The sequence below is a fragment of the Temnothorax nylanderi genome, unplaced genomic scaffold (genome assembly GCF_030848795.1).
Source record: "Temnothorax nylanderi isolate EJ_2023f unplaced genomic scaffold, tnyl_v1.0 TNYL_tig0593_pilon, whole genome shotgun sequence".
Lineage (NCBI taxonomy): Eukaryota > Metazoa > Arthropoda > Insecta > Hymenoptera > Formicidae > Temnothorax > Temnothorax nylanderi.
The window spans coordinates 58,886-74,934 of record NW_027249655.1 but is presented as its reverse complement, the minus strand read 5'-3'; the positions used below and the strand labels follow the sequence as shown (position 1 = coordinate 74,934).

The window sequence follows — 16,049 nt, the reverse complement described above, 5'->3', positions numbered from 1 at the left end:
ACGTTACATTTATAAATATTTATAAATTATATATATATATATTTATTTATTTATAAAATAATATATATATATATATTATTATATAATAATAATAATAATATATATATATATATATATATATAATATATTTATATATTTATATATTTATATATATATATATATGTTCAGGATCGAACGATCTAAATTGAGTAAAAGCACAGTAACACTTTCGCGATCCACCGTGCGGCGCCACTTCCTGGATCGTCGAACGTGATCGCGACGTTTCCCAAACGACAGCGCCGCGGCGAAGATCAGATCATGTCTGAGTTGCGTGCGATTCGGTTGAAGCGAACGGTCCGTCGCGAGAAATAAGATCCCGACGATTGCTCCGAAAAGAGTGGAGTCGCGCAACCGACTGCTAGTCCTCCGCTGACACTCGAAAGGACGTCGCCGTATCGTTGATCGGAAAGACATCGCCATATCGTCAATTGTGCGGTTCCGAACACGGAAAATCGTAATCGGCTCTCAACGCGAGTCTCCATTCCGGAGCACGCGGCACGCATTACGCGTTCCGAATTGCCTTACGGCGCGACTTAATGCCTCGCGCGACAATACGCAGGCCATTGTGAGAAACATTAAAATGTGTTTAATAAAGTGAGGACATTTTCAAGTTATTTTCCGGCTTTTCCCAGTCCCGAAACCTTATCGTCTCACTCGAGACGAGTTCCGGCATTTCTTCTCTTTCCACCCCCCCTTCTCGCTCGCTCCGAGCGAACGCGGAGGAATTTGCTACAAAAAGTGTTGGTCCTTCGAGCCGGATTAAGTGTTTACGTTGCGACTCGGGAACTCTACTAAGCGTCTTGAAAATAGTCGCTCATACTGAGTGTTTCAGTTCGACACATAATATTATAGTGAAATCGAAGTGCTTCAAAACTCAGGGACAAGTGAAGCGGACAAACTTTCGCCATGAGCGAACTCATTACAAAGCAACAATCGTTGCTTTATTCTGTCGCCCGAGCATTAGACAACTTCAAGAAGATGGGCCGAAATAATTACTCTCCTGCGAAAATTCGTTCGCGGATAACATCGCTCAAAGAAACGTGGGCGCAATGCGTCAACGGTCATGCAGCTCTCCTTCACACTTATCCCGAGGACAAAAGGAAGGCCGTGGATTACTTCGCCTCCAATCAGCTGGAAACACATGAGGACTACTATCAGGAGGCGCTGGATTATATGGCGGAACGACTTGAGGAACTGGAGCCCGTCATCAACCCAAATCAATCATTCGCGTCGTCGACTATGCGATCCGAATCAGCGTCGCTGTCATTGATGCACTTGCCTCCCATACAATTGCCTCCGTTTTCAGGTAACTTCGAAGAGTGGGAGAGTTTTCGAGATCGATTTCAAGCGCTAATAATAAAGAATAAGGAATTGTCGGATTTTAGTAGAATGCACTTTCTTGCGTCTAGTTTAACCGGACGTGCTCGTGATGCAATCGCTAGTCTAACTATTACCGCGGAGAATTTCAACGTGGCGTGGAAAGCGCTCACAATGCGTTTCGAAAATAAACGACGACTAATCGAAGTTCATGTTTCGACGCTGTATAATCTGACGAGCGTTTCTCGCGAATCGGCAACGGAATTACATGCGTTACGTGACAAAGCCGAAAAGGCACTTGCGGCGTTAAAGCGTCTCGATCGTTCATCCGACGAAATATTAAGCAATATTCTAGTTTATTTTGTATCTCAAAAACTCGACCCCGCTACGCGCCGAGCGTGGAAATTAAAATTCGGCGACGATTCTCCTCCCCCAACGTACGACGGTCTCAATCAATTTTTATCATCGCGTGCGCTCGCTCTCGAGGAACTCGCGCCTCCCAGCTCTTCGAAATTCAATCGCGGCCTCAAGGTAACTACCGCTAACGCATCAACAGCATCTAACCCGAACTGTCCACTGTGTCAAAAGTTTCACTTTATTAATAAGTGTCCAAAATTCATCGAAAAGAGCCCGAGTCAACGTCGCGATATAGTTAAGCAAAATAAACGCTGTTTCAATTGTCTAAGCACTAAGCATGCGGTGACAGACTGTAAAAGTAAATTCACGTGTCGTACATGCCAGCGTCAGCATCATTCAATGTTGCACGATGACTCGCTCTCGTCGAGTACAAATCTCGTGACGGTTCCTGCGAGCGAACCGTCCACCGCAATCGAAGCTTCAAAGGTAAATTCGCTCTCCGCCGTCTCGATCTCCGCGGCAGTGATGGCAGTTTTGAAGCCCAGCACCACGGTGCTGTTGGAGTGGGGGAGCACCACTACCAGCCCGCGCCGTGTCCGTGTGCGCTCCGCGCTCGGCTCTGCTTCGGGTCTTTAGAGACGAGCAGACGTATTATGTTCCTTCTCCTTTCCTCCTATTCAGCCACGAAAGCGACACGCGACGCGCTTCGCGTTCTGTTACGCGTTGAATATGCCTTTTGTAGATATCAATCAAGTAATCAGAATAAAGATTTTTGGTTACTGGATTAATCAATTCTGATTACTTGATTAATCAATTGCTCGATTAATCAATAAACTAACTGCATATAAACAAATTATATGTCGCCCGTCGACCGTTATCTACGACTTTGATGATTATAAACTAAGTAAAAGAATTTGTTGCTCGGGTCTTTTTGTTATTTAAATATTCTACGGACCGTGCCCTACCAGAATATGCAACGTATGATTTTGTTGCTCGACTCTAACTGCAAATAAACAAATTATTTATCTCCGCGCGACCGTTATCTACGACTTCGATGGCTAAAAACTAAGTAAAAGAATTTGTTGCTCGGGTCTTTTTGTTATTTAAATATTCTATGGACCGTGCCCTGTCAGAATATGCAACTTGCGATTTTGTTGCTCGCCTCTAACTCTAAATAATAAAATTATGATAACCGATTAGTTAATTATTAATTGAGGAAAGCTATTTTTTGATTACTCGATTAATCAAGTAATCTGAATAATAATTTGTTTATTACTCGATTAATCAAGTAATCGGAATAAGAATTTTTTGATTACTCGATCAATCAAGTAATCAGAATAAAAATTTTTGGTTACTGGATTATTCAATTCTGATTACTTGAATAATCAATTGCTCGATTAATCAATAAACAGTGTAAAATATTCATCAACATTAAAACGAAACGATTAAATAAGATTAAATTAATAAAAATTAAAAGAGGAGCTTTATTAGACATAAAGATAACATTAAGTTAACCATTTTCATTGTTACAAGTGGTCTTCCACACTACCTATGAGGTGCCACTAATAGTGCGTTAGGTTTTTAACGTGGACCTTCGCCTGTAGCCCTATTATACCACATTTTTTTATGTATGTACATATATACAGATATAATTTTTGTATTTCCTACATCTATTTTTCATAGATGTGATGTCCAACACAGAGTTCGACAATTTTTTAACACATATATTATTATTTATAGATGTGATGTCCAACACACAGTGTCCGACAATTTTCATATTGATGTCCAACACATAGAGTGGCCGACAATTTTTATATTGATGTCCAACACATAGAGTGTCCGACAATTTTTATATTGATGTCCAACACATAGAGTGTCCGACAATTTTTATATTGATGTCCAACACATAGAGTGTCCGACAATTTTTATATTGATGTCCAACACATAGAGTGTCCGACAATTTTTTATTTTAATGTCCAACACACAGAGTGTCCGACAATGTTTTAACACATCTATTATTATTAATAGATATGATGTCCAACACATAGTGTCCGACAATTTTTATATTGATGTCCAACACATAGAGTGTCCGACAATTTTTATATTCATGTCCAACACATAGAGTGTCCGACAATGTTTTAACACATCTATTATTATTCATAGATGTGATGTCCAACACATAGTGTCCGACAATGTTTTAACACATCTATTATTATTCATAGATGTAATGTCCAACACAGTGTCCGACAACTTTTTAATACATTTTTAAATGTACAAACATGATAAATACATTTTGATACATCATCATGTTTGTAATAAGAATAATACTGCCTATAAAACATTTTATTTTAAAAATTACTATGTTACATATTAGATGTAGAAGGAGTAGCAGTTTCATCAATATCTGCAGCATATATTCTTAAATGACTTTTTTGCTTTTTGGGACATGCAGAATATAACATTTTTGTTGTCATTAGAGATAAATGTTTTTCAGTAATTTGCATGGTTAAAGCAGTTTCTTTTCTAGCTTTTAATGCTGACTTTATCACACAAGAAGCATTGACATTTATATACGAAAGTTTATTTCGTTTTTTTGTTTTTATATCGGGTAAAAAGGAGAAGATTCTTTCTGAGTCGGCATTTGAATTTGGTAACGATCTAATAGCATTTAAAAGGGATTTCAAATTGGAATATTGATGACGTTGGAAAATTTGTTTCCACATATCATCAAAATCTAATATTACAAGATTATCTTTTTCGACTTCTGTAAAATCTTGATGTAAAGCTAACCATTCTTTTTTTAATTCGTTGTCGTCAAATCCGCTGATGGTTTGAGCGATAAAAGAAACATCATTAAATGAAGTTTCTCTATTATTATCGCGTAAAGCTGTACCTGATTCAAAAACTTTTAATTTTGACAAAAATTTATCATTTACTGGTAATCTTTTGCAAATTTCTTGAGCAGCAGTAACGTAAAATTGCAAACAATTCTCTCGAACATTTGCAACTACATCTACGTGCTCTTGTATACTCAATTCATTGAGAAATTTTTCAGTTTCAGTTCCTAAATGTATTTCGTTTAACGATTTTTGATTTTTCTTATTTGAAAAATCAAAATTATTATTTAAATTTCGTAAAAATTCTGGTTTTATAAAATGTTTACTAATTATAGTTAAAAATTCAAGCGATTTTGGTTGCAATAATTGAATTCTTGTTTCCAAAGCTTGGAAAAATGCATTAAAACTATTAAAAAAATTTAAAATATATTTTAAAAATAATAAATATGCCTTTACATCAGGATTTTGCATTATGGATAATAAATGTTCTCCAGTCTGTGTTTTTTCATTCGTTACTATTTCTCTCAAAAATAATTCAATAGTGTTCCAAGATTCAAGAAGTCTTTGAATACACGAATGGCGAGAAAGCCATCGTGTTTCGGCCAATTTTAGAATTTTGCGGTTTGTTTGAGAAAAACATTCTGTAAATTCTTGAAAAATAGCAAATCGCTTAGGGCTACTGTTAATATAATTTGCTATTTTTTTTACAAATTCCTCGCAATAGTTTGGAATCTTAGCACATGCAGCATGTGCAATTAATGCAGCGGAATGGCACGGACATGAAAGTATGAATACATTTTTATTCATTTCCCGAAGCTTTGTGCTAAATGATGACTTTTTGCCTGTCATGACGGATGCATTGTCGCATGACAAAGCAATAATATTTAAAAATGGAATTTTTAATTTCCACATTTCATTTTTAAAAGCTTTAAATAATTTATCCGCGCTACTATCTTTTGCATCAATGTCAATCAATTTGACTAATTGCGAGCGAATATCTAATGTTTCAGGATCAACAAACCGCACGAGAAACGTCATCCATTTCTGATTAGCAATGTCTGACGTTTCATCAATAAAAATAGTAAACTTACTATTTTGAATTATTTTTGCTAAACGATCTGTTTCGACTGGAGCCAACACGTTCGAAATAATTTTTTGACATTTAGCCCGACTCATAGTTATACTTCGCAATATTTCAGCACCATCTCCTATTAGTTGAAAGAACGCGAGAATGTCTGTTACGTTTTTATACGGAATATTTTTTTCTACTATAAGCGCAGTGTATCGAATTTCTGCTACTTTCTTTCGTTCATCAAATGATAGAAGAGATTCATCGGCTACAAACTTTTGGTCCGATTCCTCTCTTTCTATATTTTTTTGTGTAGCAATTGTTATATGTGCAGCGGATTTTGCGTGACGATCAATATTTGACAAATTAGCTGTTATTAATTTTTCACAAAATGAGCAAAAACACATTTTTTCATCATCTGATGATTCGCGTAACCATGGTTGAAACTGCTCAATATCTAACCATTGTTTTCGAAATTTTCTTGGGTTAGACATATTTTTTTCTACATTTACATTGTCACTTATTTCATCAGATGTACTTCTTACATTATTCTTGTGACACGCAGAATCCGCATGTCTTGAAATGCGCGTGTTGCAAGAAAAATCTTTATTACATATTGTACAATGAAAAAAATTATCATTAGACGGAACTTTCCGTATCCAAGACTTATATTGATCATCATCAAGCCAAGCTTCTACGAAGCTTCGCTTACACTTTTTTGTTAATGGCTCGCACATTTCAATTATATTTATTTTCTTGAAATATTAAAATATATATATATTTCAAGACCAAAAGATAATAAAATATATAGATATAAGAAACTCACAGTCTGCTTCAGCTTAACTTCCCTTAACTTTATTCACAGTAAGGCAAGGAAAGTGTTCTTAGCTGACGAAAATTATATACACCTTCGTCTACAGATGCGGCTCACTGAGTGATTCGACTTCGAGGATATAATAGCTGAGAATCCGCGATCGTCTCTTGTTTTTAAAATGTTTTGAGTGAGAAAGACGAGATGGACGCGCGATACAGATACGTATCGCGCGTCCTTTCTGTCCTTCTCACTCAAAACATTTGAAAAACACGAGACGATACATATATATATATACGCGGTCGGTTGTGTTTCCATCTTATTGAGTTTATGTTCGACCACGAAAGCGGACGCGGACGCTATGCAGAGCACTTCGTCTCGTAAGTAATACATCAAATTATTTTCATTTCTTTATTAAGAAAGTTTAAAGAAGTTAAGGAGTCAAAACCGTTTGTCCGTGCTAACAAATACGTTTCAAAGATATAAATAAATTTATATAAACGTTTTTAGCCTCTTTCAGTGTAAATAATATCGCAAATTCTACTCTAAAGTCATCATAATCACATTTATTTAAAACATTCTAGACTTGTTAAGAGTATATCTTACATTATATTAAGAAAATATTCTTTGCTGAAGAAAATTGTTACTTAAACAAAATAAAATAAGTGATTGCTTTTCACGTCTGTAGAATAATATTTTTATGTGACATCCGTGTAAAAATGTTCCGTAAAAGAGTAGATTTGATAAATTTAAAACTTTTGCTTTCTCATAGAGGAAGCTTTGTTTTCATGAAAAAATTTTTTTTTCAGGTATCTTTGGCAAAGTGTTTAGAATATGTTTTAAAACGTCGAAAAATCACTTCTATTTAAAATGTCCGTCCGTGTGTGTGTGTGTGTGTGTGTGTGTGTGTGTGTGTGTGTGTGTGTGTGTGTGTGTGTGTGTATATGTATATGTATGTACGTAACGCTTCTGTTGTCCGTTAATGCTCTAACTTCCGTAATTTTTTAGATATCGGAGTGCATTTTTTTTAATCGATAGAGTATCATATAAGGAAGGTTGGGATTGAATTTGGCAATGATCGGTAAAGCGGTTCTTTGTTAATAAAATTTTGACTTTTTGTAGAAATGTTCGTTTATGCTCTAACTTCCGCAAATTTGGAGATATCGATTTATTTCTAATTTTATTGTTTTAAGCTTTATACGCGATCAAAGGTCCTTTTTTTCTGAATGTGTTCAGAATGTTATAAACGTCGAAAATTTGTAATTTTAAAAAATGTCTGTACGTATGTATGTGTGTGTGTGTGTGTGTGTGTGTGTGTGTGTGTGTGTGTGTGTGTGTGTGTGTGTGTGTGTGTGCCAAATTTACCGAAATTTCTATAACTCCAGAACTAATCAACTAAATCTTAACGAATTATATATGAAATAGGGGTAAAAAAAACTGAAGAATATAATAAAATTAATAAAAATTGCTAATAATCAAGTTCTTTTTTTAAATTTAAAATTGGCAATTTATGCAACGTTTATATACTTTTTTATTTATAACTTTTGAAGCATATTCATTATTGTAGACAACCGACTTTGACTCTTTAGTCTCTTTAAATCTTAACTAATATTTATCATTAGAGTTTTATTGTTATCCAATTTTTTGTATTTTTTTTTGTTATTTCAATAGAAACTCCTAAGGGGAACGTGCCAACGGTCCTACAAGAAATCCAGCGGAAGCTGGATTTCTTGTGTAAGCAGCAACAGCAACAGCAACAGCAACAGCAGCAGCCCCAAGAGCTGCTGCAACAACAGCAACAACAGCCGCTGCCCCAGCAGCAGCAGCAGCAGCAGCAGCAGCTGGAGCAGCAACAACAGCCGCTACCCCAGCAGCAGCAGCAGCAGCAACAACCGTTGCTAAATCGAAGTACATTATTGAGTTAATTATGTATATTAATAAATATGCATATTAATAAAATTAATTATATATATATTTTTTAAGGAATGAAAAAAAGAGGAGCGGGCCAAAGTAGAGCCCGCTGGTACCGCCAGTGGAGCAGCCGAGGCGGCGGTCAGGGCGGCCAAGGCGATGGTCAGGGCGGCCGAGGCGGCGGTCGGGGCAGCCGAAGCGGTTGGGGCGGCCGAAGAGGTCGGGGCGGCCGAAGCGGTTGGGGTGACCGGGCCCCGAAATATGGAGCTTTAAATTTATATTTTTGAATATTTTGAATAAAATGTAATGTGAAAAATATTTTAAACTGTTCACTTATTTGAAATACTGTATCCATTCCTAAGTTTGCCTTTCAATTAGCGAATTCGGATGATCGCACTAGTACGCACTCAGTATAATTAAGCACAATAGCACGAAAAAATGAATTAAAAATTTCTGTTTTTAACATGTTTCTATATTTACGTTAAGAGATTATACCTATATGTACATACATAAAAAAATGTGGTATAATAGGGCTACAGGCGAAGGTCCACGTTAAAAACCTAACGCACTATTAGTGGCACCTCATAGGTAGTGTGGAAGACCACTTGTAACAATGAAAATGGTTAACTTAATGTTATCTTTATGTCTAATAAAGCTCCTCTTTTAATTTTTATTAATTTAATCTTATTTAATCGTTTCGTTTTAATGTTGATGAATATTTTACACTGTTTATTGATTAATCGAGCAATTGATTATTCAAGTAATCAGAATTGAATAATCCAGTAACCAAAAATTTTTATTCTGATTACTTGATTGATCGAGTAATCAAAAAATTCTTATTCCGATTACTTGATTAATCGAGTAATAAACAAATTATTATTCAGATTACTTGATTAATCGAGTAATCAAAAAATAGCTTTCCTCAATTAATAATTAACTAATCGGTTATCATAATTTTATTATTTAGAGTTAGAGGCGAGCAACAAAATCGCAAGTTGCATATTCTGACAGGGCACGGTCCATAGAATATTTAAATAACAAAAAGACCCGAGCAACAAATTCTTTTACTTAGTTTTTAGCCATCGAAGTCGTAGATAACGGTCGCGCGGAGATAAATAATTTGTTTATTTGCAGTTAGAGTCGAGCAACAAAATCATACGTTGCATATTCTGGTAGGGCACGGTCCGTAGAATATTTAAATAACAAAAAGACCCGAGCAACAAATTCTTTTACTTAGTTTATAATCATCAAAGTCGTAGATAACGGTCGACGGGGCGACATATAATTTGTTTATATGCAGTTAGTTTATTGATTAATCGAGCAATTGATTAATCAAGTAATCAGAATTGATTAATCCAGTAACCAAAAATCTTTATTCTGATTACTTGATTGATATCTACAAAAGGCATATTCAACGCGTAACAGAACGCGAAGCGCGTCGCGTGTCGCTTTCGTGGCTGAATAGGAGGAAAGGAGAAGGAACATAATACGTCTGCTCGTCTCTAAAGACCCGAAGCAGAGCCGAGCGCGGAGCGCACACGGACACGGCGCGGGCTGGTAGTGGTGCTCCCCCACTCCAACAGCACCGTGGTGCTGGGCTTCAAAACTGCCATCACTGCTCCGCGGTTCCTACTCCGGTGTTGCTTGCGACAGCGAGAGTCAGCGTCAGCTGTCCGTCTGGGCGTACACTAAGCGTCAGAGCCCTTCTAGATCAAGGATCGGAAGTGTCGTTCATCACGGAAAGGCTCGCGCAAACACTGCGTGTGCAACGCATCCGAACCCGCACTTCAATATCTGCGGTAGGATGCGTCAAGGTTGGAACATGCCGTCACGCGGCTAATATTCACATTACTCCACGAGATCGCGCCGAACCAACCTTTTCAACTCTCGCCTTTATAATAAATTCACTAACCAAATACATTCCTCCCGGCGCCAAATTCGACGTAAAATGGAGTCATCTGACTCAACTAAATTTGGCTGATGACGACCCAACAGGAGCCGATCCAATTGACATTCTCATAGGTGCCGATTTGTACGGCAGCATAATTCAGGACGGGATTCGAAGAGGCTCGGCAGAACAACCGATCGCTCAACAATCTCACTTTGGTTGGGTCATCTCCGGACCCACCTCCGCGACGAGATCGCTACCTCATTCTATCACTGTTCAGCATTGTTCCTTGGACCAAGAGTTACGCAAATTCTGGGAGGTCGAAGAACTTTCCCGCGAAAGGATACTCCCACCCGAGGAAAAACAATGTGAGGAACACTTCCGCAAAACTCACTCCCGCGATCAAGGCGGAAAATACATAGTGCGGCTGCCCTTCAAGGAGGGCCCTCCCATAGACATTGGCGAATCCCGAGCTCAAGCGCTGCGCATGCTCGCTTCACTAAATCGAAGACTGGACCGTCACCCCGACTTGAGGCGAGAATATGCAGCCTTTCTCTCGGAGTACGAAGAACTGGGACATATGGAGAAGGTCGTCGCCTCCTCTTTGTCCGCAGGAAGTACACAAACCGTTTACATTCCGCATCACCCTGTAATTCGAGCCTCTAGCGCAACGACCAAACTAAGGGTCGTTTTCAACGCCTCTAGCATAACGTCAAATGGCACTTCGCTAAACAATCATCTTTTAGCTGGCCCTAAACTACAAACTGAGTTGTTTGACGTCCTAATGCGCTGGCGGCAATTTCAATATGTTTACGCGGCGGACATAGCAAAGATGTACCGCCAGATCTGGATTGATCCACGCGATCAAGACTATCAGCGCATCCTTTGGAACGGTAAGGAACCATCAACGGTGGAAGAATATCGATTGCTCACAGTGACATACGGCGAAGTACCTGCGCCATTCCAAGCTCTACGAGTTCTTCAACAACTTATAGAGGATGAAGGTCACGACTTCCCCCTTGCCTGTCTCATTCTACTACTGAACACATACATCGACGACGTTCTCTATGGGGCAGAAGACATGCCCCTTCTGCGGTGCATGCGTGAGCAACTCTGCGCTCTCCTACAGCGTGGAGGATTCAAACTTCGAAAGTGGGCGAGCAATCGGTCGGAACTCCTCACTGATATTCCCTCAGACGATCACGGACTAGCCTGCAACAAAGTCTTGCAGCCAGAAGACAGCATGAGGGTGCTTGGTATTTCTTGGAATCCCGCGCTCGACGCGTTTAAGTTTCAAGTTTCGCTACCGGAATCTCTTCCTCGTACAAAGCGCACGATTTTATCCACGATAGCCAAACTTTTCGACCCGCTAGGATGGGTCACGCCAGTTACAATTAACGCGAAAATCTTCATGCAGCAGCTCTGGCGTCGTAAGCTCGATTGGGACGACGTCATTGAAGACTCTGCCCTCACAAAATGGAAGCTCATTTACAAGCAACTCGCTGCCTTAGAGAATTTACTTCTACCTCGATGGGTAAACCGAGGCTCCGACACAGCCCAATGTGAGCTGCACGGCTTCGCCGACGCATCCAATGTCGCTTACGCCGCTGTCGTTTATATACGCGTTACATCAATTTCAGGGGAAACGACCACCGCATTACTCGCTGGGAAATCCAAGGTTGCTCCCATCAAACCCATGACCATCCCTCGGCTCGAACTGCTGGCCGCAGATTTATTATCGCGCCTTATGGAAGCGGTGTGCGCCTCCCTAAATCATCCAAAATTCCGACGTCGCTGCTGGACAGATTCAGAAGTCGTTCGCGAATGGTTGAGACAGCATCCGTCTAAGTGGAAGACGTTCGTATCTCATCGGGTTGCCGCGATCCAATCTCGGACTCCGTACGCCGAGTGGCATCACGTGCCAACTAAAGACAATCCAGCAGATTGCGCATCAAGAGGACTCCTTGGCACAAACTTTGAGTCCAATTCCCTTTGGTGGCACGGCCCTGATTGGCTACGTCTAGAGCCCTCCGAATGGCCGATCGATCTCGCGTCGTCATCAGAAGATGTCGCGCAAACAGAAGCCAAATCAATCTCTGTCAATCTCGCGCAAGCTAAAGAATCTTGGGACCTCGCTTCCCGATACTCCACGTGGCCCAAACTTCTCCGGGTCACCGCCTATGTCATTCGGTTTGTCCACCGATGTCGGAACCAGTCAAAACAACTATCGGATCTTCCAAGCTCAAAGGCTTTAACGGCCAACGACTACCAGAAAGCAAGGCTGTTCTGGCTTCAGACGATTCAAGCCGAAATATTCTCCGAGGAGCTGCAAGCCCTTCAACAAAAAAGGCCGCTTTCTTCAAAAAGCGCGATTATCTCCCTAAACCCTTTCGTCGACGGCGACAAACTAATTCGCGTAGGCGGGCGGATAGAAAGAGCTCCGCTTCCATTCTGCGTCAAGCATCCGATCCTCTTAGCGCCCCATTCAGTCGTTCAAATGATAGTGCGAGACGAACACGTACGATCGATGCACGCCGGCGTTCAACTGACGCTAGCGACTCTAAGACAGAAGTTTTGGATACTCCGAGCTCGCAATATGGTCAAATGGATGATAAATCGATGCGTCACCTGTGCGCGCGAAAAGGCAGCCATTCCCACTCAATTGATGGGGCCATTGCCGCGAGCAAGAGTTTCCGCTCTATCACGACCTTTCCTTCATTGCGGCGTGGATTACGCTGGCCCGATTGCCACTCGAGCGTCCGCGGGTCGAGGCATCACCTCACGCAAGTCATACATCGCCGTATTCATTTGTTTGGCGACAAGAGCGATGCACCTCGAGCTCGTGGGGAGCTACTCCACTTCCGCTTTCCTTGACGCCTACACAAGATTCTGCGCTCGCAGAGGACTACCCGAAGCAATGTATTCCGACAACGGGACTACGTTCACGGGTGCAGACACCGAGTTAACCATTGCATATCGAAAGGCTCTTCAAGACCCTGACTTCCTAAGTCGAACAGCGTCAGACCAGGTTACATGGCACTTTATTCCCCCTCACGCCCCCCACTTCGGGGGACTGTGGGAAGCCGGAGTGCGGAGCATCAAGCACCATCTTCGCAGAGTCATCGGATCACATACGCTCACGTTCGAAGAGCTCACAACGCTCCTGTGCAAGATTGAGGCTTGCCTAAACTCCCGCCCCCCCGGCGCTTTGACGGATTCGTTCGACGACTACGACCCTCTAACACCAGGGCACTTCTTGATCGGCGCGGCTATCACGGCGATCCCAGAACCTTCGGTCCTTCACATTCAAGAAAATCGACTGTCGCGGTGGCAACTGATCCGACATATCACTGAACGATTTTGGAAAATTTGGCAAACCGACTACGTCAACACGCTGCAACAACGAGTAAAGTGGCGTAAAGCTCAGCCTTCAATTAAAGTCGGCTCGATGGTCCTAGTCCGTAATTCGACCTTACCCCCATGTAAATGGGAGCTGGGGCGAGTCATACGCTGTCACGAAGGCTCAGACGGATTAGTGCGCGTTGTCTCTGTTAAAACGGCAAAGTCGGAGTATAAGCGACCTCTCGCCCAGTTATGTTTGTTGCCGATCGATATCGAGTCACAGCGTGACGACGCGTCACAAACCCCCACATAGACTTTGTCAAATCTGTAATCTTAGAAGGTAAGAATCTCTAGTCTGTAAGTTGCAACATACCGATGCAGTACTTTACGTCTTTGTAAATAAAATATTTAATTAAGTCAAGTTATGCGGACCAAGGGACCGAGCAATCACGTTCTTCAAGATTGGAACTCAGCGATCCGAGAGTTGCATGGTGGAAATAAAACCCAGTTGATTCTCTATATTCGAAACTGTCGTTTCGAGGCGGGCGGTTTGTTCAGGATCGAACGATCTAAATTGAGTAAAAGCACAGTAACACTTTCGCGATCCACCGTGCGGCGCCACTTCCTGGATCGTCGAACGTGATCGCGACGTTTCCCAAACGACAGCGCCGCGGCGAAGATCAGATCATGTCTGAGTTGCGTGCGATTCGGTTGAAGCGAACGGTCCGTCGCGAGAAATAAGATCCCGACGATTGCTCCGAAAAGAGTGGAGTCGCGCAACCGACTGCTAGTCCTCCGCTGACACTCGAAAGGACGTCGCCGTATCGTTGATCGGAAAGACATCGCCATATCGTCAATTGTGCGGTTCCGAACACGGAAAATCGTAATCGGCTCTCAACGCGAGTCTCCATTCCGGAGCACGCGGCACGCATTACGCGTTCCGAATTGCCTTACGGCGCGACTTAATGCCTCGCGCGACAATACGCAGGCCATTGTGAGAAACATTAAAATGTGTTTAATAAAGTGAGGACATTTTCAAGTTATTTTCCGGCTTTTCCCAGTCCCGAAACCTTATCGTCTCACTCGAGACGAGTTCCGGCATTTCTTCTCTTTCCACCCCCCCTTCTCGCTCGCTCCGAGCGAACGCGGTGGAATTTGCTACAATATATATATATATATATATATATATATATATATATATACTAGCTGGTTACCCGGGCTTCGCCCGGGAGTCGTTTTTCTTAAAACGACTTTATTTAGATTTATGTTTCAATATCCTTATTGTGGACAAACATAAGGAGTGTTCATGGATTAAACATGTCGTAACCAATCTTTTTCTACTCGATCAATTATTTCCAAAAAAATTGGAAAAATTTCTGATACCGGTTTCCAAAAAGATCGATAACGAAATATTATACACTTTATGGCACTCCCCGGGAAATTCTACTCCTGTTTTATATACAATTCTTTAAGATTCAGTCAATTATTTCCCGAAAAATAGAAAAAAATTTGGGTACCGGTTTCCTAAAAGATCGGTAACAAAAAATTATACACTTTATGGCACTCCCCAGGAAATTCTACCCCTGTTTTATATACAATTCTTTAAAATTCGGTCAATTATTTCCCGAAAAATTGGAAAAATTTCCGATACCGATTCCCAAAAAGATCGGTAACGAAAAACTATACACTCTATAACACTCCCCGGGAAATTCTACCCCTATTTTATATACTTTTGGTAAAAATTCGGTCGAATAGTTCAAGAGTGTATAAAGAACATACATACATACATACATACATACATACATACATACATACATTCTATTTTATATATATAGATATATACTTGATGAGTTTCGAATTGAAGTAGAATAGCTGGACTTCTTTGGGCCCTGTGGATAGGCTCTCGTCGATACTCAATGAGTTTAAGTTCGCGCACAGAATTGAACTTAAAACTTAAGATCGGTTTTGAATGTGATACTGTTCGTAAAACCCAAGAGAGAACCCGGGCGAAGAAGTAAACTGTCTGAAGAGGATCTGAACTAAGAGAGGGAGCCTCGTGATGTCGCGATTTATATAGGAAAGTTCAAAGGATGGAAGGGGTGGATTTCGTTGTGGGAGGTGTCTGGTTTTCGTTTTGGGAACTTTTGGTTGGCGGGATTCTTCTAATTTTTGTTTAGAGGATTTCTTATTGGGCGAGATGTTTCTCACCCAAGAGGTAGATTCTTAAGTCTTTGCCTATCCTAGAAAGCTAGAGACGGTTATCGATTTTTCCGGTTTTCCATTGGTGAGTCCCCTCGTAAGGCCCCCACTGTCTTATCGGGGGTGCAACCCAGCGATTCTTCCAGTGACTCATTTGTTTTCGACTATCGCCGATTTCTCTTTTATTAGGGTCCCTTATTTATCTCGCGGCCGCTGTTTTTGTGTTGACAGACGATGCATTCCATCTAATCTTAATTACAGTTTTATTGCAAACAGAAA

General features: G+C 40.7%; 2 protein-coding genes across 2 annotated transcripts; both read left to right on the top strand.

The window, feature by feature from the left end:
* The first annotated feature begins 2,585 nt into the window (after positions 1–2,585).
* LOC139784165 (uncharacterized) lies at positions 2,586–8,659 on the top strand. The gene is made up of 3 exons (XM_071723327.1): positions 2,586–6,810; positions 8,102–8,338; positions 8,414–8,659. The coding sequence occupies exons 1-3, from the start codon at positions 6,792–6,794 to the stop codon at positions 8,626–8,628; spliced, it is 471 nt and encodes a 156-aa protein (XP_071579428.1). The 5' UTR covers positions 2,586–6,791; the 3' UTR covers positions 8,629–8,659.
* A 1,486-nt stretch (positions 8,660–10,145) lies between these two features.
* On the top strand, positions 10,146–13,884 carry LOC139784168 (uncharacterized). Its single transcript, XM_071723329.1, has 2 exons — positions 10,146–10,155; positions 10,337–13,884. The coding sequence occupies exons 1-2, from the start codon at positions 10,146–10,148 to the stop codon at positions 13,882–13,884; spliced, it is 3,558 nt and encodes a 1,185-aa protein (XP_071579430.1).
* Positions 13,885–16,049: the final 2,165 nt, after the last annotated feature.